Source organism: Gopherus evgoodei, chromosome 7 (genome assembly GCF_007399415.2).
Source record: "Gopherus evgoodei ecotype Sinaloan lineage chromosome 7, rGopEvg1_v1.p, whole genome shotgun sequence".
Lineage (NCBI taxonomy): Eukaryota > Metazoa > Chordata > Testudines > Testudinidae > Gopherus > Gopherus evgoodei.
The window spans coordinates 111762868-111786252 of record NC_044328.1 but is presented as its reverse complement, the minus strand read 5'-3'; the positions used below and the strand labels follow the sequence as shown (position 1 = coordinate 111786252).

The following is a 23385-nucleotide window of genomic DNA, read 5'->3' as shown; positions in this document are numbered from 1 at the left end:
GTGGGATTAGGGTCAGAGCTTGCTACTGCTCTGCATTTAACCAAGTAAGCATTCAGGAAGAAACGTTTTCACACTACGATTTTGAGGAAAGGAATATGTAGATTTTAGACCAATGATATTTCTTGAACATTTTATTTAAAAAATCAATGCTAAAATTCATAGTAGGCAGACTAAGAGGAAATGTTTGCACTGCTATATGGCAGAAAAACATTTACTGTCTAGGCACAGTGGATCTGTAAATGATTTAAAGATAATGCACACATCTAGCCAGTTAAGATGGTCTAGTGGGCTCCTAAAAAAATCTCTCCAGGATTAAAAATACCCCCCTTTTAAAGTGCAGGGAAAAAGGCTTATTGTTCAAGGTTCTAAAAGGGATATGGATGACTCTCAAGCAAAAGAATCAGAAAACAACATTAATGTTTTGATTTTAAAGAAAATGAAAATTATTCCCCTGTAATATTGGGTCATCATAGTTGAGTGGACTATGCATGGGACTGGCAGCCAGGAACTCCTGCCACTAATTTGCAGTGTGGCTTTGGGCAAGTCATTTAACTACATGGTGCTCATTTGAAACATTTTCTCAAAAATTGGGATATTAAAACTAATCTTCTTCGCAAGGGTGTTGTGAGAATTAGTAATATTTGTACAACACTATACATACAGATAGTGCACAATATGAAATATAAAGCATTATATAAGTACAGAGCATTACTCTAGTATTATTGTACCAGTCATACATTCATACAGCAATCAGCTATAAAGCAGTTCTTCTTCGTGGCCTCATGAATCTAACTCACCTCCAACCAGCCTTCCCACCTTAACAAAAATAAAATTTAGAAATAAAAAAAAAATTCCCCACTGACTGGGGACGGAGAGAAAATTATCCTAATGTTTGTTAGCAATCATAAGGCCCAGAAACTAGGTTATGAACATGACATAAATACTGTACCTTGTATAGAAAGGATTTGCTGTATTGTTTATTAACATTGGATTAAGTTCAAATGATTGCCAGTGCAAATAATTCACATTTATTAACCAGAAGCCTGATCCACTGTTCACTGAAATCAATGGGAATCTTTTCAACTGATTGTAATGGACCCTGGATCAACGTCTAGAAATGCAGCAGCATCTGCAGTTTGCCACTGAAAGTGGCATTGGGACATTTTAAACTGCCAGCTCAAAAGAGCCCTATAGCTGGCACAGCTGGCCATGGGAGGCCCATCCCAAGGTAGAAGGATCCTGTTATGGTGTATAGCTAGCATAATAGCTTCTCTGCCACCAATGTCTGGCATTGCCAGTGACAGAGGGCATTGCCAGTGATAAGGCAGTGGCTGGTGCTTCTCTGTGCCCCAGAGATCCCAGATGGTGTAACAGCCCTTTAGGCCCACTGGCAGGCAGAGAAATTCAGAGCAGTTTTCTGACTGTTCTAATTTACATGGAGGGGGAGATTGGCACACAACTAGCCCAGGACCAAGAGAAAACAAAGATGTCTTAAAGACATCTTTGTACCTCCCTCTTAAGCTGCATTGTATACTCTTTGATGACAGCCTTTGACTCCAGGTCCTTTAGAGTTAAATAATTTAATATTCACAATAAAATAATCCCAAACTTGTAAAGAAGGTATTGGAATAAGATTTGCAATGAATATAAAATGTAGCTTTATGTCTTTTCTTTTAATAAAACAAATTTGGGGTAAGTACAGTGTTACGCAATAGTATGCCACAAAGGTAGAGAACATTGCACCTCATCTCACAGAACATAATATGCCTTATTTAATGGGAAATCTGCCCCAAGTGCAATTTATGGTACATTATTCTATAACAGGAGAAATAAACCTCAAATCTGACAGCAAAACAAATCTATCCATACAGAAGAAGTTATTCTAAAATGAGGCCAGAGAGTTTCAGAAGGGACCAGTACATCATCTAGTCTGACCTCCTATATATCACAAGCCATCAACACCACCCAACATTCACACACTAAACCCAACAACCAAAACTAGACCAAAACATTACAACCCACAGGAAACTACACAAACATGTGCCACAGGCAGAAAATAGGAGTGTCATTCTCCATTACAAACACTGTAGTTGTCAAATGCACTAAAAGTGAGGCTCTATATATCCCTTCTTAGGGGATGTGCTATAATATCACACGTAAGAGATTGATTTCAAATTATTCATCGCTGTAGCTTGAACTTCCTCTACAAAAGTAACCAAATAACAGGTTTAGAAAAGAAAAATGTGAAGCAGACATTTGGGATGACAAAAACTCCTAACAAAGATACTTCCTGATCTGTATTCAAGAGAGTATTGCGGATAACTTAGAACTTGGTGTTTCACATGGACAGAGATAGAAAACTGAAAATACATTTAACTGTACCGATCATCTACATATTTATTACTTGGTAGACAAAGTATCAGTTTGGGTAATGAACACTCACATTCCATCTTCATGCCCATCTCTAGGCATTTCTTAAGCCTACAAAACTGGCAACGATTCCGATGGTGTTTATTGATGATACAGTCCTGGTTGCTACGACAACTGTAGGTCAAATTCTTCCTTACACTCCTTTTAAAGAAACCTTTGCATCCCTCGCAACTGACAGCGCCATAGTGACGACCTAAAGGAAAAGGGAATGCATGTGCAGCTCAGTTATCACAAGGAAATGATTTATATTTTTAATACCGACATTTTATTTATAGCAGGAAGAGCCTATTGACAAATCACACCTTGATTTGTTTTATATTCCTGGTTATTCCTCATATCTGCAGGCATTGATGGTGAAAGCACTATTCTAGTCTGATGTCATAGTTTTGTTTTGCGTTTCTTTCAGGAGATCCTCCAGGATCAGCCCATTTCCCACCATCCACGAAGAGTATGTATAATAGGAACACTCACTTCAGCCCAGGACTAATGGTTCCTCTTGGAGTCGATCAGTGTAGCTACATAATTGCTAATGAAGTCACATGCATGGATACAAAATATATAAAGGATATTACATGCAAAAACAACATTAACATTAGAATTGCAAGTCAATCACTCAAAACATAGGAAATTCCAGAATAAATGTTGTCTAGGCGACATTAATTCAGACCCTTTTGCATATGCATTATGATACTGCCTTTAATTACATGATCACATACTACTTTTTTCACAGGACCCCACCTCATTTAGTGCGTTGAATGGATGGAAAGTGCTCACTGAGCAGTTGAGCAAACTCCCTGCACTGTACTCTCAGCTCAAGCTTGCCCAGGAAATGAAAGAGCACTGGACCCCAAACTTACTCTCAGAGACAGGAGTGTGTGGTCAGGCCTAATGTTTGGAGCCATGAAGGTAGCCAGACCTGGAGGTTAGACTGGAGCCAAGCTGGAGTCAAGGATCAGGAGGATTACAGGATTCACTGAGGCCATAGTTAAGAGCAGAGCTGATGGACAGTGACGGAATCAAAAGCTGAATGCTAGAGCCCATGGGTGAGCCAGAGTTGTGGTCAGGAAGCCAGGGGTGCCACGGATGCAGAAGGGCAGGGGCTGAAGCAGTCACAAGAGCAGGCTGGGTAGGAAGCAGGAACTTGCACAACTGTGGACATGGAACATGTTGAGCACCCAGCGAGCTCTGTTGCTGTGTTAAATAATAGGTAGCTACTCCCCTGCACCAATCAAGAAGCGCAATCAATCTTCTCCCCTCCCCTACTCCACTAAGATCAGCTGTGTCTAGTGTGTTGCTAAGACACTGACCATGCTGCAGCTGGCTCCCTGACACTTGCACTCCTCACATTGTGTTGTTGCTAGTGGGTCAAAAGTGAACGTTTTCTTGGCAGTACTGGAGTTCAGACTAGTATTGGTTCAAGGAGGGTTTAACTAGTGTGATACCAAGCACAGCTTGCCATAATTGAGGTCAAGTATCATGTCATTTAACTTACTTGTTCATAATTATGTTCAAACCACAAGTATAGCAGCCATAGGTGGTTATAGCCAACACATTTTTGTACTGTAAATTCATCCTCTTTTGACCGAGTCTCAATTGCTATTCTCACTATACATAAACACATCGTCACTCCATCTTTACTAGTAACATGTCTGTTACAAGAGTATATTTGCTTACCTGACGCTTTATCTCCACAAACAACACAATATTCTACTACTTGTGGTCGCTGGACATCAGCTTTACCCAACAAACGTTCCACTGAAGCAGAGTCTGTCACAATCTAAAACAAAATGCCAGAACAGTTAAGGTGTTGCTTTGATATATCACATCAAATCAAGCTCTAAAGAGATTTCATATTCAGATCAACTGATTGGCTAAGCATTGCTAACTCTTGCAGGTTAGCACTTGCAATAGAAGTTGTAAATCTTTTGTAAATCCCATTAGGCACCTAAATACCTTTATAAATTTAGTCTGGAAGCCTGGTTTAGGCAGAGGCCTGTTGCAGTTTGGAAAGAGAGAGTCCAGTCTGAGAGTTTAGCTTAGGCAGAGGCCTGATCCAGAACTGAAAGATTTATTCCTGATTGGGGCTCATCTTAAGCAGAGACCTTCTGCTTTAGCCTTCAAAGACTGGGGGCTTGTCTACATAGAAAAATTTCTTCATTCTGCAATAACTTAAGTGTAATAGCTATACTGAAATAACTTCCCCATAAAGATAATTTTATTCTGGAATAAGAGTGCCTTTTTCCAGTTTATCTTAATCAACTTCCAAAGTGGATTAAACTAAATCAGAAAAAGGAATTTATATATTATAAAATAATATCTGTGTTTTTTTCTGCTCCTCCTGTTTCACTGATTTTGAGCCTCTGATGCCATTCACATAGGTAGATCACTGTGTGACAATGCACTTCATCTCAGGAGCAAATATTATCATTTGGATAGCTAACTGGTCACTTGGCACTGTAAATCAGATAGCTAAACATCTAACTGCTAATACTTATACCTGCAATAAAGTGTAAGTACAAAAAAAAAGAAGGTACAAATTTTGTGGACACAAATTTTGCTCACAAGAGGGAACACAGCCTTTTGAAAATATAAGCCTGTTCAGTTTTGTTTTAAAGTTATTACTCCTCTTTTTAGACACCATAAACAAAGTATATCCACTAGATTTGTAGTTCCTATAAAAATAGAGGGCCAGATCGTCAGTTGGCATAAATCAGCATTTCTTTATTGACTTCAATGGAGCTATGCTGGTTTACAGCAGCTGAAGACTTGGTCCACAATGTTTTGGGCACCTCACATTAGCTCTATTTCATTCACACTCCTTTTAGAGCAGTGGTGGGCAACCTGCGGCCCGCATGCGGCTCGTCAGGGTAATCCGCTGGCAGGAGGTGAGACAGTTTGTTTACATTGACCGTCCACAGGCACAGCCACCTGCAGCTCCCAGTAGCCATGGTTTGCCGTTCCCGGCCAATGAGAGCTGCGGGAAATGGCAGCCAGCATGTCCCTGTGGCTTGCGCTACTTCTCGCAGCTCCCATTGGCCAAGAATGGTGAACCACGGTCACTGGGAGCTGCGGGTGGCTGTGCCTGCGGATGGTCAATGTAAACAAACTGTCTCATGGCCTGCCAGTGGATTACCCTGACGGGCCGCGTGCGGGCCGCAGGTTGCCCACCACTGCTCTAAACGGAGTGTGAATGAAATAGATCTAATGTGATGTGCACAGGTTGCCCACCACTGTTTTAGAACTTTGTGGATATCATTCAATGATGCGAACATATAAACAAGAATGCTTGTCAAGACAAAGTGCTATATGAAAGGAAGTTAAATAATGCAATAATATAAAATTCTGTTCAGTTCAAACTACAGGATGAAAATAGTCCATCCTTAACCCTTTCCATACCAATAAATCAGAGGCAGGATTAAACCTAAAAGAGAAGAAAAGGGAAGAGAGGGGAAAGGAAGAGAGAGTGGAAGGAGGGAAGTGAGAGAGTATAATCCAATAAAACTCATAATTTTTTCATGGAATCAACAAAGAAGTTAATCCTGACAAAATTAATCTCTCTGACAAAGTTTTTAAAAAACATTTAAAAAACAGCTTTAAATTAATTATGTTTCTTAATTTAAAAAATTTAAACTTCCAACCACATACAGGACTCAGGTTATACTAGCACAGTGCTTGCTTTTATTGGCTTTTATTAACTGGGGCATAGAATCAGTGTATTATAATATGTTGCAGACTATTGTAGTACTGGAAAGAAACAAGGTCTCATCTTTAAATATTCACTTATAGTTCATGTTAACTCCTAGGAATTGTTGTTTATTTTGGTACAGTGTTTCCACTGTTTTTGTGCTGAATATAAAATGATTATTTTTGTTTCTTTTATGGGTCTGTCTGTATTTTAATGCCCAGATCATCCCATTAAATACAGACATTAAATAAAATTATGATTCAAAACAGGTTTTCAGCTTCAAAATTACATACACAGAAAGTTTAGCTTTTAGAAAACTATCAAAATTTCTAGGGGGTTAGAGCAATTATACAATTAAATAAAAAGAACAGGAGTACTTTAGAGCAATAACAAATTTATTTGAGCATAAGTCTCTAAGGTGCCACAAGTACTCCTGTTCTTTTTGTGGATACAGACTAACACGGTTGCTACTCTGAAACCATACAATTAAATCTATTTAAATCAATAATTGACGGATGATAGCCTGTTTTAATTATTGTATTTACCTGAATTCTGCCTGGTACAATGTTGTCAGTGGTAGTAAAGATAAGTTGCTTGGCATTAGATGTTTCAGGTGCTGCCAATATCACCTTTCCTGTTCCAGTTCCATCTGGACTGGTCAAGATAAACTGTTGCTTCGGAGACACTGATGAGTCCACTGCTGTAACTATCTGGATTTTCTGTCCTGTTTGCTGATCTGTCACAATCTGCAACAAATGTTGAAGGATTTTATAAGGCATAATATAAGATTTAACATTCTAAAATCTTTGGTTCTATCTCAGAATTATATCTTATTACCTGATAATGGCTCTTCACTGCCTTGCAACTTACAGTCATTTATACTTGTGCAAAATAAGTGTAAATGATGACACAAAGTGCAAGGCAGTGGAATCAGGCCTTTATGTATACATAGTGCTTCTGCAGAGAATGGTACTTGTGGAATGGGAAGCATTGGTGATATGAAAGGTGAGGAAGTAGCTGGACTATGGTAAATCACATTAAACAGGTCAAGAAGGAATCTCTCTAATATGTAAACAGTGAGGTGGCAAAAATTTGCAGATGATACAAAATTACTTAGATAGTTAAGACCCAGGCAGACTGTAAAGAGCTACAAAAGGATTTCTCAAAAGTGGGTGACTGAGCAACAAAATGGCAGATGAAATTTAATGTTGATAAATGCAAAGTAATGCACACTGGATACCATAATCCCAACTATACATAAAAAATGATGGGGTCTAAATTAGCTGTTACCACTCAAGAAAGAGATCTTGGTGTCAATGTCGATAGTTCTCTGAAAACATCCATTCAATGTGCAGCAGCAGTCAAAAAATCAAATAGAATGCTGGGAATAATTAAGAAAGGGATAGATAATAAGCCAGAAAATATTATGTTGCCTCCATATAAATCCATCCATATAAATACTGTGTGCAGATGTGGTCATCCCATCTCAAAAAAAATATATTGGACTTGGAAAAGGTTCAGAAAAGGGTAACAAAAATGATTAAGGGTATGAAATGACTTCCGTATGAGGAGAGATTAATAAGACTGGGACTTTTCATCTTGGAAAAGAGATGGCTAAGGGGAGATCTGATTGAGGTCTATAAAATCATGACTGGTGTAGAGAAAATAGATAAGGAAGTGTTGTTTACTGCTTCTCATAACACATGAACTAGGGGTCACCAAATTAAATTAATAGGCAGCAGGTTTAAAACAAATAAAAGGACGTATTTCTTCACACAATGCACAGTCAACCTGTGGAACTCCTTGCCAGAGGATGTTGTGAAGGTCAAGACCATAACAGAGTTCAAAAAAGAACTAGATAAATTCATGGACGATAGGTCCATCAATGGCTGTTAACCAGGATGGGCAGGAACAGTGTTTCTGGCCTGTTTGCCAGAAGCTGGGAATGAGCAACAGTGGATGGATCACTTGATGATTATCTGTTCTAGACATTCCCTCTGGGGCACCTGGCACTGGCCACTGGCGGAAGACAGGATAATGGGCTAGATGGACCTTTGGTCTGACCCAGTAGGGCCATTCTTATGTTCTTATGTGATCCAGATAGTATAAAATGAATACCAATGAAATACAATGGCCAAGGTTCTTATGTTCACCTAAGTGAAAAATATGTAACATATTGTACAAGGTTATGTATGATCAAGCACATATCCAGTACACATACACAGAAAATCTAATCTGACATTATAATAAAGTTTCCTCACTTAAAGAATTAAAAGTGAAAGTAAAAATACTTTGGAAAACTCTATGAGGTCAAACTCATCCATTCTGAAAAAGGGAAACGTATTAGTAAACTGTGAAACTAGCCTCAATACTAGAGACAGAGAGGCAAGGTGAGTCAGGTAATATCTTTTTATTGGACCAACTTTTGCTGGTGAGAGAGACAAGTTTTCGAGCAAACAAAACTCTTCTTTGGGTCTGTGAAAGTACTCTGAGTGTCACAGCTAAATGCAAGGTGGAACAGATTGTTTAGCATAAGTAGTTAGCACATTTTCTAAGGGACCATTACAGGTAGAGTGGCCCGTTAACATCTCTGCAGCCATAGGACAAAAAGAGGAGGTTAGTGGGCTAGAGATTGTTGTAATAAACCATAAATCCAGTGTCTCTGTTGAGTCCATCATTTTTAGTGTCTAGCAGAGTTATGAATTTAAGCGCTCAGGCTTGTCTTTTTGTGTTGTGCACACAATACTAGAGACAGAAAATGAAAAGCATTCCACCTCATGACTATAGCTGAGATTTCTTCTATTTTGGTTAAAAATAAATACCAATTTCAAAATATTTTGTGTTTGTGTAGTTAATTTACAATTAAGGCTTCTATGCTAATCTGACCACTTGTGTGAATAAAGTTTCGTATCTCAGAACACATAATCTTTATTGAATAAACATATTATCATCACCATTAAAAAAAAATCTAAGCATATGGAACAGCCAATTATGATAATTAAGGAGCTCACTAGGCAAAAAATCTCTAGGCTATCTTGCTGCTCCACAGAGATGGGAATTGTTCTTTTCCCATTCCAGTATTCTCTCACAGCATGGACTGGTGGTTCCTTTAGAAGCAGTAGAGATATGAGGAACAAGATTAATTGTTCTGCCCACGTGAGCCATAACTAAAGTTATGCTGGGAGGAGCTGCACTATGAACTTCAGAATGTCCTAGTATTCTTCAGTCAAACATGTTGAGGTGGTGAGATATATGCTAATATTGTAGATCTGCTAGATAAAAATGGTTTCTTGCTATTGTTACCTAACCAGAAATGTGTCTGCAAAGGAGAATCCTTCCATAGTGATAGAATCTAGAGAGTAAGGCTAGGTCTACACTGGGGAGGAAGGTCAACCTAAGATACACTACTTCAGAGCTGAAGTCGGGGTATCTTAGGTCAATTTACCTGGCCGTGAGGACGGCGGCGAGTTGATCGCTGCCGCTCCCCCATCAACTCCGCTTCCGCCTCTCGCCGCAGTGGAATTCCAGAGTCGACGGCAGAGTGATCGGGGATTGATTATATCGCATCTACACTACACGCAATAAATCGATCCCAGATAGATCGATCACTACCCACCGATCTGGCAGGTAGTGTAGACATACCCTAAGACAGTGAAGAGGCATAAATTTTCCTTTCCTAGATTTAGAGGGAAAATATAGGCAAAAAATATATATATTTTATACACACACACACACACACACACACACACACACCACAGGACAACTCTCAGTGCCTATCTACAAATGACAATCACAGAATCTAGAAATGTAGGGCTGGAAGGGACCTTAAGAAGACATCAAGTACTATGCTCTGCAATGGGGCAGGACCAAGTAAACCCAGACCATCCCAGACCTAGACTGTTTGTTCAATCTATTCTGAAAAACTCGTAAAGACGGGGATTCCACAACCTCTCTTGGAAGCCTGTTTCAGACCTTAACTACTCTTTTACTTGAAAAGTTTTTCCTAATATCTAACCTATATATCCTTTGCTGAAGATAAAACTCATTATTTCTTGTCTTCCATCAGTGATCATGGAGAGCAATTGATCACAGTACTCTTTATAACAGCCTTTAACATTTTTGAAGTCTGTTATCGGGTCCCCCCATAGTCTTCTTTTCTCAAGTCTAAATAATTGCCAGTTTTTTTTAATGTTTCCAAACAGGTCAGGTTTCTAAACTTTTTAATCAGTTTTGTTGCTCTCCTCTAGACTTTCCCCAATTTCTCCACATCTTTCCTAAAATGTAGCACCTAGAACTGGATGTGTTACTCCAGCTGAGGCATCACCAGTGCTGAGTAGAACAGGACAATTACCTCCTATGTCTTACATACAACACTCTTGTTAATACTTCCCAGAATATTAGCCTTTTTCTCAAGTGCATCACATTGTTGACTTATACTCAATCTGTAAAAGCAGCAGAGTCCTGTGGCACCTTATAGACTAACAGATGTTTTGGAGCATGAGCTTTCGTGGGTGAATACCCACTTCATCGGATGCATATTAGTCTATAAGGTGCCACAGGACTCCGCTGCTTTTACAGATCCAGACTAACACGGCTACCCCTCTGACACTACACTCAATCTGTGATCCATTATAACCTCCAGATCCTTTTCATCAGTATTATCACATACCTAGTTGTTCCCCATTTTGTAATTGTGCATTTGACTTTTCCTTCCTAAGTGAAGTAATTTGCACTTGATCTTTACTGAATTTCATTTTGCTAAATGCATACCAATTCTCAATTTTGTAGAGGTCATTTTGAATTCTAATCACTGAAAGGACCTCTGTGATATCTGGTACATTAAAAACAACAGCTCACTATAGTTTTCAAACATATTGTACATGGCTATGTACTGGACAATAGTTGAATGATGTTTGCTCTCATAATAAGGGCCCCATTGACTGAGTTATTTAAATTAAAGATTTTACCTGAATGCGCTGTGGTGAAGCTACAGAAGAGTCTGTAGAGATAATCTGGATACGTTGAGAGGGGCTGGTCATCACTGGAGATTCAGATAATGATGTCTGAACAGTCTGTACCTGTAAATAACAAGATAGAAATTTCACTTCATGTACTGTTATAACATAGTGGACATTTTTTATCTTAAACATTATACAACTCCATCATGGATTGCAGGAAATTATGGGCAGGTCAATTATTTTATGACAATAGATGCTGAGAGTCAAAAAGTTAAAGCTGTATAACCACTAAAACAGAAATTGTCAACTTCATATGTCAACATATACAATGTAAAATAATACCCTTAAATCAAACTATTAAGTTGTCAAGCAGCATTTTTCTTACTTTGTCTATCAGTAAGTTTCTCTTAATATCAATTGAAATTTTTTTCATTGGTTTGTATGTGTACTGTGTGAAACTGATGTTTACTGATAGTTGCCAGTAAAAATCTAATCTTTCCAAGTCTAGGTATAATATTACTTGATCACGCTTCTCAGAAGAGGAATACAACTTAAACAGTGTGGTCACTATTACTGAAATGAAAAAAACATATTTTTTCAACGTCCAGTTACTTACTTGATAAATCTTTTTTTGCTTCTTTTTAAAATAAAGCTTTTCAGCATATTAGTAATGATATTTTGTACTAATATATCACCTTTCATCTGAGGATCTTAAAATGTTTTATGAACAATGAAGTCCAAAATGTTCAGACTTGTTTGCCAAAAATTAGACCCCTTAATCAATACTCAGGTCCCTAACTAAAAGTGGCCTATTTTCCAGAAGCCTGAGTGCCTGACTCTCCCATTGATTTCAGTGGGAATGGCTGAGTGCTCAGCATCTAATAAATTTAAGGCTTTTAGTTAGGTATCTGAATATGGATTTAGATGCTTAATTTTAGGCAAACAAGCTTGAAAGTATTGGCTATGATCCTACATTAACCCTTTGGAGATAGGCAAGTATTGTTACTTTTATTTTACAGATGGTGAAAGCTGGGCATACAGAGGTTAGTGACCTGCAGAGTGCAGAGTTTTGAGACCACTGCTCTATCCACTAGACCAGGGGTTCTCAAACTGGGGTCGGGACCCCTCAGGGGGTCACGAGGTTATTACATGGGGGGTCACAAGCTGTCAGCCTCCACCCCAAACCCTGCTTTGCATCCAGTATTTATAATGGTGTTAAATATATTTGAAAGGGTTTTTAATTTATAAGGAGGGGAAGGGTTGCACTCAGAGGCTTGCTATGTGAAAGGGGTCAGCAATACAAATGTTTAAGAACCACTGCACTAGACCATGCTTTTAAAGCCACCCTCTCCAGTGTTGGAGATGGAAAAGAAAGACCTTTCTGTCTCAGATTCCATTCCTCCATCCTACCTTTTGTTATGTAGCTCCAAAATATCCTTGGGAGCCAAGAGGTGTCTTGACTCTCAGCCTGGACCTAAATAAAAAGGTATTTAGGGGTAAAGGAGAATGTTCTGGGGCAGTCCATACGCCTTGAATCTGCCCAAACTGGCATTCACCCCTTTTATTTCCCTGATCTTATGTAGTCAATCCAAAGTCTCTCATAATATCTAGTTAAACTATGCAGCCTCCTTGGAATAAGTGGCAGCCTCATTTTCCAAGCTGTTGTGAGAGCAATTTTCAACTGCAGTGAGTGTTATTTAGACATTTATTTACAGTACAGTAGTGTTTGGATAAGCAATTCTACAAAAATGGCTTAGTGAAGTTTGAATTTTATTGTTTGCTCAATATGCAAGTGTAAAAAGCTGTTTTTTTAACTAATTATCGGTGCTGCAGACTTAGACCCACCTTCCTGCATATCATCACCAGAAATTAACATTAGGCAGCCAATTTATCTCCTTAGTTAAATATTTAATTACTATGATCCTCAGTGAGGATTTCACAGATGTAACGGAGGGTAAAAATTGACCCTCCAATTGGAATTCAGTTAACAATTCTGTTGGTGTGCGAAAACAAACAGATACCATTTCCCTCTACAATACCTGTCTGCATTGGCCCTGCTACAGGACTAACAGGTGTAAAATGCAGCATAAGTCCATTTTGTCACGTTAGTAAGCAGATCTGACTCTGGATACATGCAGGAAGCAGATCAGTTTCATAACAAGTGCTATATTTACAGTTAATTTTCAGAGCAGAAATTGATTTTAAATACAGTTGTTTGAGGTTGAAGGATGCCCCATGGATGCTTATGAAGTGCAGCTGTCTCCATCCCTGGAAGACTCTAGATATACTCTAGATGACTCTCAGAAGGATATGTAGGATTTAGGATGTTGGTGGCAGAATGTCCCATAGAAGATTTTGAGGATGAGGGCTTTAACTGAAGTAAGACTGAATGAAAGATGTTGGCTTGACAATCTTGAAGACTTCTATTAGTCCACAGAACTTATACAGCACAGGCAATGCAAATTTGCACATGTACAACTCGGTCGATTGTGATTAAACCCCAACTCGGAGGAACCATCACAACAGGAAAGTTCAGTCTCCATGTCCTATTCAGTCTTCACCCTTGTTGATGCAACTGCCAACAAGAGGAAACAATCAGTACTGATTTTGATTGTTGGTTATTTGAGGTAGACATTTTCCCACAAGGAAACAGACAAAGGCCTCCAAATGGATTTCACAACGGCCACTTAAGAGGCTATCTGATGGTAATGACTTAGAGGCCACGTCCAGACTAGGAATTAAAATCGATTTTAGATACGCAACTTCAGCTACGAGAATAACGTAGCTGAAGTCGAATTTCTAAAATCGAGGTACTCACCAGTCTGGACGGCGCTGCATCGATGTCCGCGGCTCTCCGTGTCGATTCCGGAACTCCGTTCGGATTGATGGAGTTCCGGAATCGATGTAAGCGCGCTCGGGGATCGATACACCGCGTCCAGACTAGACGCGATATATCGATCCCCGAGCAATCGATTTTAACCCGCCGATGCCGCGGGTTAGTCTGGACGAGGGCTCAGTCACAATCAACTTACAGATAAAAGGTTTCAGAGTAGCAGCCGTGTTAGTCTGTATCCGCAAATAGAACAGGAGTACTTGTGGCACCCAGTTCTCCCACTGGTTTTTGAATGTTATGACACAAATCTGACATCAGGAATCATAACATTCAAAAACCAGTGGAATAACACTTCAACCTCTCTAACCACTCAGTGACAGACTTGAAGGTGGCAATTTTGCAACAAAAAAACTTCAAAAACAGACTCCAAAGAGAGACTGCTGAACTCGAATTAATATGCAAATTAGATACAATTAACTTACGTTTAAACAGAGACTGGAAATGGTTGGGTCATTACACTAATTGAATCTATTTCCCTATGTTAAGTTCTCCTCACACCTTGTATGGGTCATCTCAATTATCACTTCCAACTTTTTTTTCTCCTGCTGATGATAGCTCATCTCAATTGATTAGACTCTTCCTGTTGATATGCATACTTCCACCGTTTCATGTTCTCTGTATGTATAAATATCTCCTGTCTGTGTGTTCCATTCTATGCATCCGAAGAAGTGAGTTGTAGCCCACGAAAGCTTATGCTGAAATAAATTTGTTAGTCTCTAAGGTGCCACAAGAATCCTGTTCTTTTTACAGATAAAAAGTGCTGTATGCCATTACTAATCCCCAGAGCCATCCAACACTGTTTGTTTTTGTTAAGATTTGCTTCAGTTCTAGGGACCACCAGGGCCTTTTAAAAACCATCTTACTTAATCTTACTTGGCTTATTTATATCTAAATATGAACTGGGCCTAGTATATAATTCCTCACTATTTGGAAGATGCTGTAGAAACATTTTCAAGCCTATTTGTGTTTAAGCCCAAATAACATTCACAGCCATTGTGTATCTATTATATATACTGTATATAATTCAGGACCTGGCTCTACAAACCTTCCACACAAATGATGCCACCTGAAATCAATGGGAATTCTACACTTGGATGGCTTGCAGGATTGAATCCCTTGGCTTACAGATAATGTAAAATATTTCAGGTTAAAATACTTTAAGTAAAAAATTTTAAAAATTCCTTTAGCTAGTTTCAAATTATAGAAAATTTTAGTACAAACATTAAATATACTTATTTCTGCTGCATTCACTAAAAATGGCTCTATTTTACATTTAAATTTTGCAGGTCAATAATTCATGATGTGGACAAATGCCTTTGCCTATTCTCAGAAAATTTAAAACAACGGTGAAAATTTGATTAGAAAATCACATATCATGAATGTGCAACAATATTTTTCACCAAAAAAATCTTAAAATATCGTTAACATATAGATTTGATATAGATGTGAGGCCACTGCTTTCATATTTCACATTGCAACAACTTCTCAAGATAAATTAATATAATTATAATTAGTTAATAAATATTTATGCAACAGAATGTAGTAGCTCCAGAGGTGTCATTACAATCTGTCAAATCAATAGTCTGCAACATGGTTACTTTTTTCAGTCACATGCTTTCTTGAGAGTAATTATTATTGATTCATTTTATCTTTTTGTAGAAAAACTGACAATATATTTTATATACATGGCATAATTTGAATAACTAATACTGTACATTATTATTACAGATGATACAAAATGACAATTTATTTTTAAAAATCCCCTTTAATCTACAAATTAAACAGTCAGTTAGGGAACTCAGATACTAAGGTGATATGGGCCATAGAAATAGACAAGACAGACAACCATAATAAGTACCTCATACTTAACTTAAATAAGGGTTACAGAAGATTCCAGTTTCTGCCATATCTATTTATTATAAACCAGCTGAGGCACAACTGGCCACAACTCTGCCCTTCTGATAGCTGTTCTTTCATCTTAATTAATTTAAAGCTTGAGATTCTTAGTTAAGTCGATCCCGATATTAAATAACACCTGTCACAAACATTATCACATACATTTTGAAGTGTTGATTAACTCAGAATCATATGTCAGTCCGTCCCTTCTTCTAACAAAATTCTATAAATTATGGGGTTTCTTAAATAGTCTTTAAACACACATTTATATTGTCCTGATGTAAGAGTCTGTAATTCTGTATTTACAGTGCATGACTGACCCTAATGGCTTCATATTAGCAATGCTGAGTGGAAATGTCTTTTCTGGAAATCTTCAAGAGGATAATTAAACACTATTTTAGTAGTTTTGGGACTTGTTCTTGGATTCACTATCTCGCTGAATAATCTTATTTAGAGATAAAACCATTGATTTTCCAAACTGAAATATATGAATCTATTCAATTTAAGTGATGATGACAGGTCCAAAAGCAGCAAGCTTACAAATTTTACCAAGCAATCTCAGAAGTACCTGTTGATCAAAGTTTGCATTGCTGGAGAACAGTTTACTATGCACCTAGTCATAAACTAAGTTTGTATAGAAAGTCTTAACCTTCTGTGACTTTTTGTGGTTAACACAAAGAATTAGCTTAGCTACTCTATGATTTAAACAAAAGAGAAGAACTTAAGGCACAAGTCAGAGATTACTGTATAATATCTCAGAGACAAACCTGTTAAAATAAACATTATTAACTGAATCATGCAGTTTCACTCTTTCGTGCTTGCAGTGCTAGGTAATACTGTGTAGTGTGGAAGTCAAATCCAATAAACTAAATCATGAAAGAGCAAGACAGTACCTCACATAATTATCTTTCATACATACATACACCTTTACTCTGTTATAACACCATCCGATAGAACACAAATTCGGATATAAAGCGGTAAAGCAGCGCTGGGGGGGAGGAGGGGCTGCGTGCTATGGCGGATCAAATCAAGTTCGATTTAACGCGGTTTCACCTATAACGTGGTAAGATTTTTTGGCTCCAGAGGACAGCGTTATATCAAGGTAGAGGTGTACACAGATTCCAATGGCACAAAATTGCAGGAAGTTGAATACAATTAGTAGGATCTCTCAATCACTGGCAGATATAGTATATCCTATAGCTGAAAACAAGATGTCTGACCAACAAACAATTAACTGTTAGTATCAGAAGGCTACTGGAAGATCTAATTTAATTGTAATTTCCTTATCCTGTGTGCCAAGTCATTAACTGAGATCCACACATTTTAAAAGACCTAATTTTTAGTTGTTAGGATCTTTTAGCTGTTTCATCCTCACCTGTGGAAGGCTAATCTTTTTTGAAGTATTTTAATTATCTTAGACCACAAAAGCACCTGGAGTCTACTCTTGCCCTGACATATGGGGATTTGCAGAGGCATGCATGAAATAATGTCACTATGCAAACAGGACCCTGTAAACTCTTTGGGGCAGGGTCAGTCTTCGTGTTCTGTATTGTATAGTGCATAGCAGACCATCTCACCTATTCACCATCAACACATAATTTGCCTGTGGGATTGTTTATATGAAAAAGCAACATTAGTGAGTATTTATGGGAATTATTTTTAACTATTTTAAAGAAAATTCAACAGATGGTAACAAGGAGAAAGCTAGTACAATATGATCAGCTAGGTGTCCACCTATAAGGGTTCTGTAGACCACTGGTGGACCACATTTTGAGAACCATTGCATAAGTGATATATTGATGTGTCATTTTCATTTTTCTTCAGAAACTGAAAAATATTTATGCACCTAAATTGATTAACCTGAAAAACAAAACACTATTTGGTCCCAAAAGCTTATGCTGTATCAATAAACGGTATATTGCATATTTTGTTTACTTAATTGCTGTCTGAATGTGTATCTTATATTTTAGGATTCTCTTTATGTCCTTATTAATGTACAGCTTCTTAAGGCTCATCTATATGATGCCATATGAAATAATGATCATTTTATATGCCTCAACTGCTGAACATTTCAGGTGCATTTACAGAACACACTTGCTGTGCTACGGAATATACCAGACACCTCTTACCATTCCACTCATTTCAATGAAATGTTAATGGTTGACAGCAGAACAGCATGTGTACTAGAGAATCAGAAGCACGAAAGGTTAGTTTTTCTGAAATAATCAAATTGTAGGATTGAGAAAAGATCCAGCAACTTCCTATAGCAAAGCTTAGTTTCTCCCCTAACCATTACCACACACATACAAAGAATTAGAATGTATAACACTAAAATGCTGTGTTACCACCCTAACCAATTAGTTATAACTATACAAGTTTTAAATATCTAATTGAAAAAAATACAACTCTAAAAATATATAACTTTTTTTAATGGATTTAAGTAATGTTACTATCAGAAACTGTCCAGCTTCTCTTCATATGGCTATTACGCAAAAATGTTTTTTCTACCATATTTGGCTGTAAGTAGAATTCAGCTTATATGAGAAAAATATTCTCAACAAAAAAGGTCTGTGAATATTTATTTGAGACAAATAACAGTTTTTCTTGATATTAAGTTTATTTTTAAGATGTGAGATCATAACTAGCATTCACTATTCAAATTTATAGTGCAAAAGACATCACACACTGTGGAACTTGTACTACATGTTTAAAGCAGCCACAGTGGAAGCTGTATAAACTGTAAGCAAAAATCTAATCCACCAACTTTAAGTACGGTAGGTATAATCTATTAGACAAAGAATGAAAATGAGTTTAAAAAAATCAAGGACTTCTAATTTTTGTCATTTTAAAAGAAAAATTATCAACTAATTAGAAGTCTATCAGTAGATGATAACATAAACAAAACAGGCCTTAAGTTGTAAGAAACTTCAACATACTCAATTTTAAACGTGTTTAATCAATAAGTATTTAAAAGTAATCATTAAATATTTTAACTAACATTTGCTCTGAAATTAATCCATTTGCTAAATAAAAGGCCTTTTCAAAAATAGATTTCTTTAAGCAAAATTAATGAATATACATAGTTCAAAGGAAGACAGAAAATCTGCTTCAATAACCTTTGTATTGTTTGCTTCCTGGTGCTCCCTAGCTATATTTTGTACAGACTCTAGTACTCACAGTGTCAAATCCTTCCTGCAGCTTTTTTACATTTTTCCTCAGCAAACCTCTCAGGCCAAAACAATCCAACAAGAATACAGAGGTCAATTACAATCTATTCACAGAATTTGCATCCAGGTTCTATTAGCGAAGATTCCAATCACTGAAACCAGACAGAATTGTTTAAAAATGCCCTCTCTGTGACCCTGCTTCTCTGAAGGTCAAGTGTACTATCACTCCCTGTAACCAAGGAAGCAGAATCGACGTGTTCCTGCTGTTTTGCCAGCTGCTGAAGCAGTTTGTCTAATAATACGATTAATTTCATCTGGGGGAAGATGTACCCAGGTTACAAAGCTTTCTCCCCTGTTTCTCTTCCTCAGTCCCCAAACCTGCTACCTCTCCATAAGGCAGCAAAAGAGAATTCTCTGAGAAAAGAGTTTGCCCTGCTCTTGAATTATTTTCAAATCAGTAAATGGAAAAGGAAAACCACCATGTTCCCCGTGGAGCATCTTTATCTTTACAGTTCATTAAGCTAATGTATTTAAAGGAGCATCGGCTTCTCTAAATTCCTGTGTGCCCCTCACACATGTAGTAATGTAATCAGTCTTATTACATATTAGACTTACTATATTAAATACATGATGCATGTGAGAAAGTTATGATTCATTATTTTAATTCCCTGACAAAACATTTGGATCAGACTACAGTGAAATCTGGCAAATTAATGCAACACCACCCTATTAATAATATAATTTTTTTTAAATATCAGCAAGGAGGAAATTTTTTTCCCCTCATAATATCAACTACACTTGGGGAGGGGAAGCTGAAATCTTTGAAAAGTTTTATGACAATGAATTTCATTACAGTGAATTTCCATTACTCAAGCTTATGTAACAAATACATGACTTACCTGACTTTAAGTAAAACTAATATGTCATTTCAACTTCAAGGACTCCTAACCTGAGTATTGAAATGAGCTTACTGTTAAAATTAGGCCCTTTTCACAATAGCGAGAAAATACTGAAGATACAATTTATGTACTGTGTAACATTATTTATTTGGAAAGGTTAAAAATTATAGGCAACATCTATAGAATAATTTCTCCTTACTCACTATAGGTGCATATTTGCAACACAGATCCAACAGCAATATTTAGTCAACAGATCTATGTCCAGATTCAGAAAGGTATTTAAATACATGCCTAAATTTATGCATGCAAGTAGTTCTACTGTAGTCAATTGTAATACTCATGTGCTTAAAATCTGATGCATACTTAAATACCATGTTGAACTGGGCCTTAACATGTCTACCTTGCTAAGGGAAGTGTTGTGTAGATAGTTTTATGATGTCTGACTGGCAGATGCCTTTCAACTGCAGGTCACCAGTTGGAATCCAACCCAACTCCATAGGGATAAAAAATATTTTTCTCTTCTCACTGCTGTGAAAAGACCATTCTGGATCTTTGTAAAAAGGTTGGAAATGTCAAATGCAGCATGAGGGGCAAAGTGCCCTCAAAGCAGGATGCCAGCTGTGCAACCAAGTCTAACTGTGTTCAGATCACAATTGTAGTCCCATCTTTTTGATAAACCCACCTTCCTCTCTCAACAACTTCCTTCATAAACTTAACACAGAAAAAAAATGGAAACTTCTTGGAAACTGTGAATTCTTTACATAACTATGTTTGTCTTTTGCATTCCTAGGTGACAGGTTCCTAAAAAATACAATAGGAAGGTTATAGTAAGAAAAGTACATAATTTACTACATTAAAGGCTTACTGAGCACAACTTAGAAAAATTTTCGAAGCAGAATTAATCAGTATATTGGTTTTCTTTTTGATATATAGCTACAATAGCAAGCCATGCATGATTTCATAAGACATGATTATATGTCAACTCTAGCCTCTGTTGAGAGAACTTAGATAAACAGCAGCCTCAGCCTCAAACTAACAAACATGTCTGCGTATGGCAATTATTCCTCCTTTCCTTACAACAAAAGGAGGATGAGATTTAAAGTGTCATGGTTTGGGAATATGAGAAATACTCCTACATCTACTGTCCACAACAAATGTATATATATTATACAGGACTTATTTGAAAAGAGACAAGCATTAAATGTGTTCAAAACATAAATAATGTTTAGAATACCTCAAACACCTACCTTAATTTTTCATATGTAATACCCAAGATTACTGTTTCACAATCAGTATTATTTAATTTATCAAGTCACCTTTGTCATTTAAATCTAGACTGCACAATGCTCTATTAAAACCTACAAATAAGGCATAATCCTACACTGGTCTGATGATGGACTAAATTATGTACCTCCCACCCCCTGTTTCAATGATTGAGTCCATAAACTGAATTCATTGGGTGCATAAGCATGGCCATAGTGGGTCAGACCAATTGTCCATCTAGCCCTGTATATATTGTCTTCCGACAGTGACCGATGGCAGGTGCTTCAGAGGGAATGAACAGAACCGGCAATCATTAAGTGACCTATCCTCCTGTCGTCCATTCCCAGCTTCTGGCAAACAGAGTCTAGGGACACTCAGAGCATGGTGTTCCATTCCTGCCCATCCCAGCTAATAGCCATTGATGAACCTATCCTCCATGAATTTATCTAGTTCTTTTCTAAACCCTGTTATTGTTTTGGCCTTCACAACATCCCCAAGCAACAAGTTCCACAGGTAGACTGTGCGTTGTGTGAAGAAGTGTTTCTTTTGTTTGTTGTAAACCTGCTGCCTATTAATTTCATTGGGTAACCCCAAATTCATGTGTTATGTGAAGCAGTAAAAAATATTTCCATAAATCTCTTTCTCCACAGCAGTCAAGATTTTATAGATCTCTATCATATCCCCTCTTAGTAATCTCTTTTCCAAGCTGAAAAGTCCCAGGCTTTTTCATCTCTCCTCATACGGAAGCTGTTCCATACCCTTAATAATTTTTGCTGCTCTTCTCTGTACCTTTTCCATTCTAACGTATCTTTTTTGAGATGGGACTACCAAATCTGCACACAATATACACAATGTAAAATACTAAAGAAAGGATTTTAATCTTTCTCCCCCGTCCCCTTCCCACTACATATTAGGAACGTTCATATAAGGTAATCATGACTAGAATGTGGAACTAAAATTGACCGCTTTAAATATTTGAAAACTGCTAGAAAAACCAGTCAGCAACATAAAGACTAGTTACTTGTATTCAAATTTGCATAAACAGAAACCTAGATTGCCCAAACTCATTTCATGACTGTTACATCCTTTGAAAGTAACAAGATTTCTTCATAGTTACACAGTTGCATACCTAGTTCATATGTTAATTCACCAATGTGAGTTGCCCATAATTTTATGTACATGTAGCTATATAGAGATATATTTAGATATATATTTATCTCAGTTTGCAAGTGTGACTGAAGGTTCATTTTCCAAAGTTATAACTCTACATATTTATACATTGAACTTTCAATCCTGTTTTTCAATAGTTTATTACCAGTCAGGTCATTGCAAAGGCAAACAACTACATTGATTATGAGAACATTATTTGAGAAATATGTTGAAAGAATAAATCAATAGTCAATATAGTTAATGGATTTTTGAGTTCATGCTTTTTCACAGAAATCGCTACAGATATTTTTGCTCATGCCAGTTGTCATGGAGTCCCTGGGTGATGCTCTGGAACTGCTCCCCACAAAGCCAGTCAGGACTTTGGGGAGACTTCTCTCCCTTGGAGCAGACAGTCTTCAGGGCAAGAAGCTCACATGGCCTCACTTTCCTGGGTCTGACTTTGGAGTGTTCAGTATATGCACCTCCGTGTGCTTCCCACAGTGAGTCCACCCCGGCGGGGTCCTGGGGAAGCCAGAGGGTCCTGCACACACCCCCACTTCGCAGTCAGATGTGACTCTTAGCCAGCCAGTAAAAACAGAGGTTTATTAGATGACAGGAACACAGCCTAAAACAGAGCTTGTAGGTACGGAGAACGGGACCCCTCAGCCGGGTCCATTTTGGGGCCCAGCGAGCCAGACAACCCTGTCTGCACTCACTTCCCGTCCCCAGCCAGCTCCAAACTGAAACCCCCTCCAGCCCCTCCTTCTCTGCTGAGTTCCCTTCCCAGGCCAGGAGGTCACCTGACCTCTTTGTTCTCTTTAGCATCACTTTGCAGGGGGGAAGGGCCCAAGCCATTAGTTACCAGGAGACAGAGTGGAGGTCAAAAATTGAGGCACCCACACAGTATTCAGAGGAAACATTAAGAACAGTCCCACTTCATCACACCATTTAGTGTTTCTGATTTAAGGAGAGGAGCCTTTGCTTTATAAGCATCACTAAAAATCAAAAGTAATTGTATTTCTTAAATACAGTGATCAATCTCTCT

At 37.7% G+C, this 23385-nt stretch overlaps 1 protein-coding gene across 9 annotated transcripts in view; it reads right to left on the bottom strand.

The window, feature by feature from the left end:
* NR2C2 (nuclear receptor subfamily 2 group C member 2) overlaps positions 1-23385 on the bottom strand; it is a 66019-nt gene that overhangs the window by 27463 nt on the left and 15171 nt on the right. For 7 of the 9 annotated variants that reach the window (XR_004001145.1, XM_030568228.1, XM_030568235.1 and 4 more), the window contains 4 exons: positions 11083-11193; positions 6661-6861; positions 4105-4207; positions 2444-2623 (listed from right to left, as the gene is read on the bottom strand). Coding sequence is in view for 8 of the 9 variants with exons in the window: in XM_030568228.1 (XP_030424088.1) it covers positions 2444-2623; positions 4105-4207; positions 6661-6861; positions 11083-11193 (595 nt within the window). In the remaining variant the exon portion in view is untranslated. Of the gene's footprint in view, positions 1-2443; positions 2624-4104; positions 4208-6660; positions 6862-11082; positions 11194-12483; positions 12548-13112; positions 13649-23385 lie in introns of those variants that run through there. The other 2 variants (XM_030568234.1, XM_030568230.1) reach the window with 2 other exon arrangements.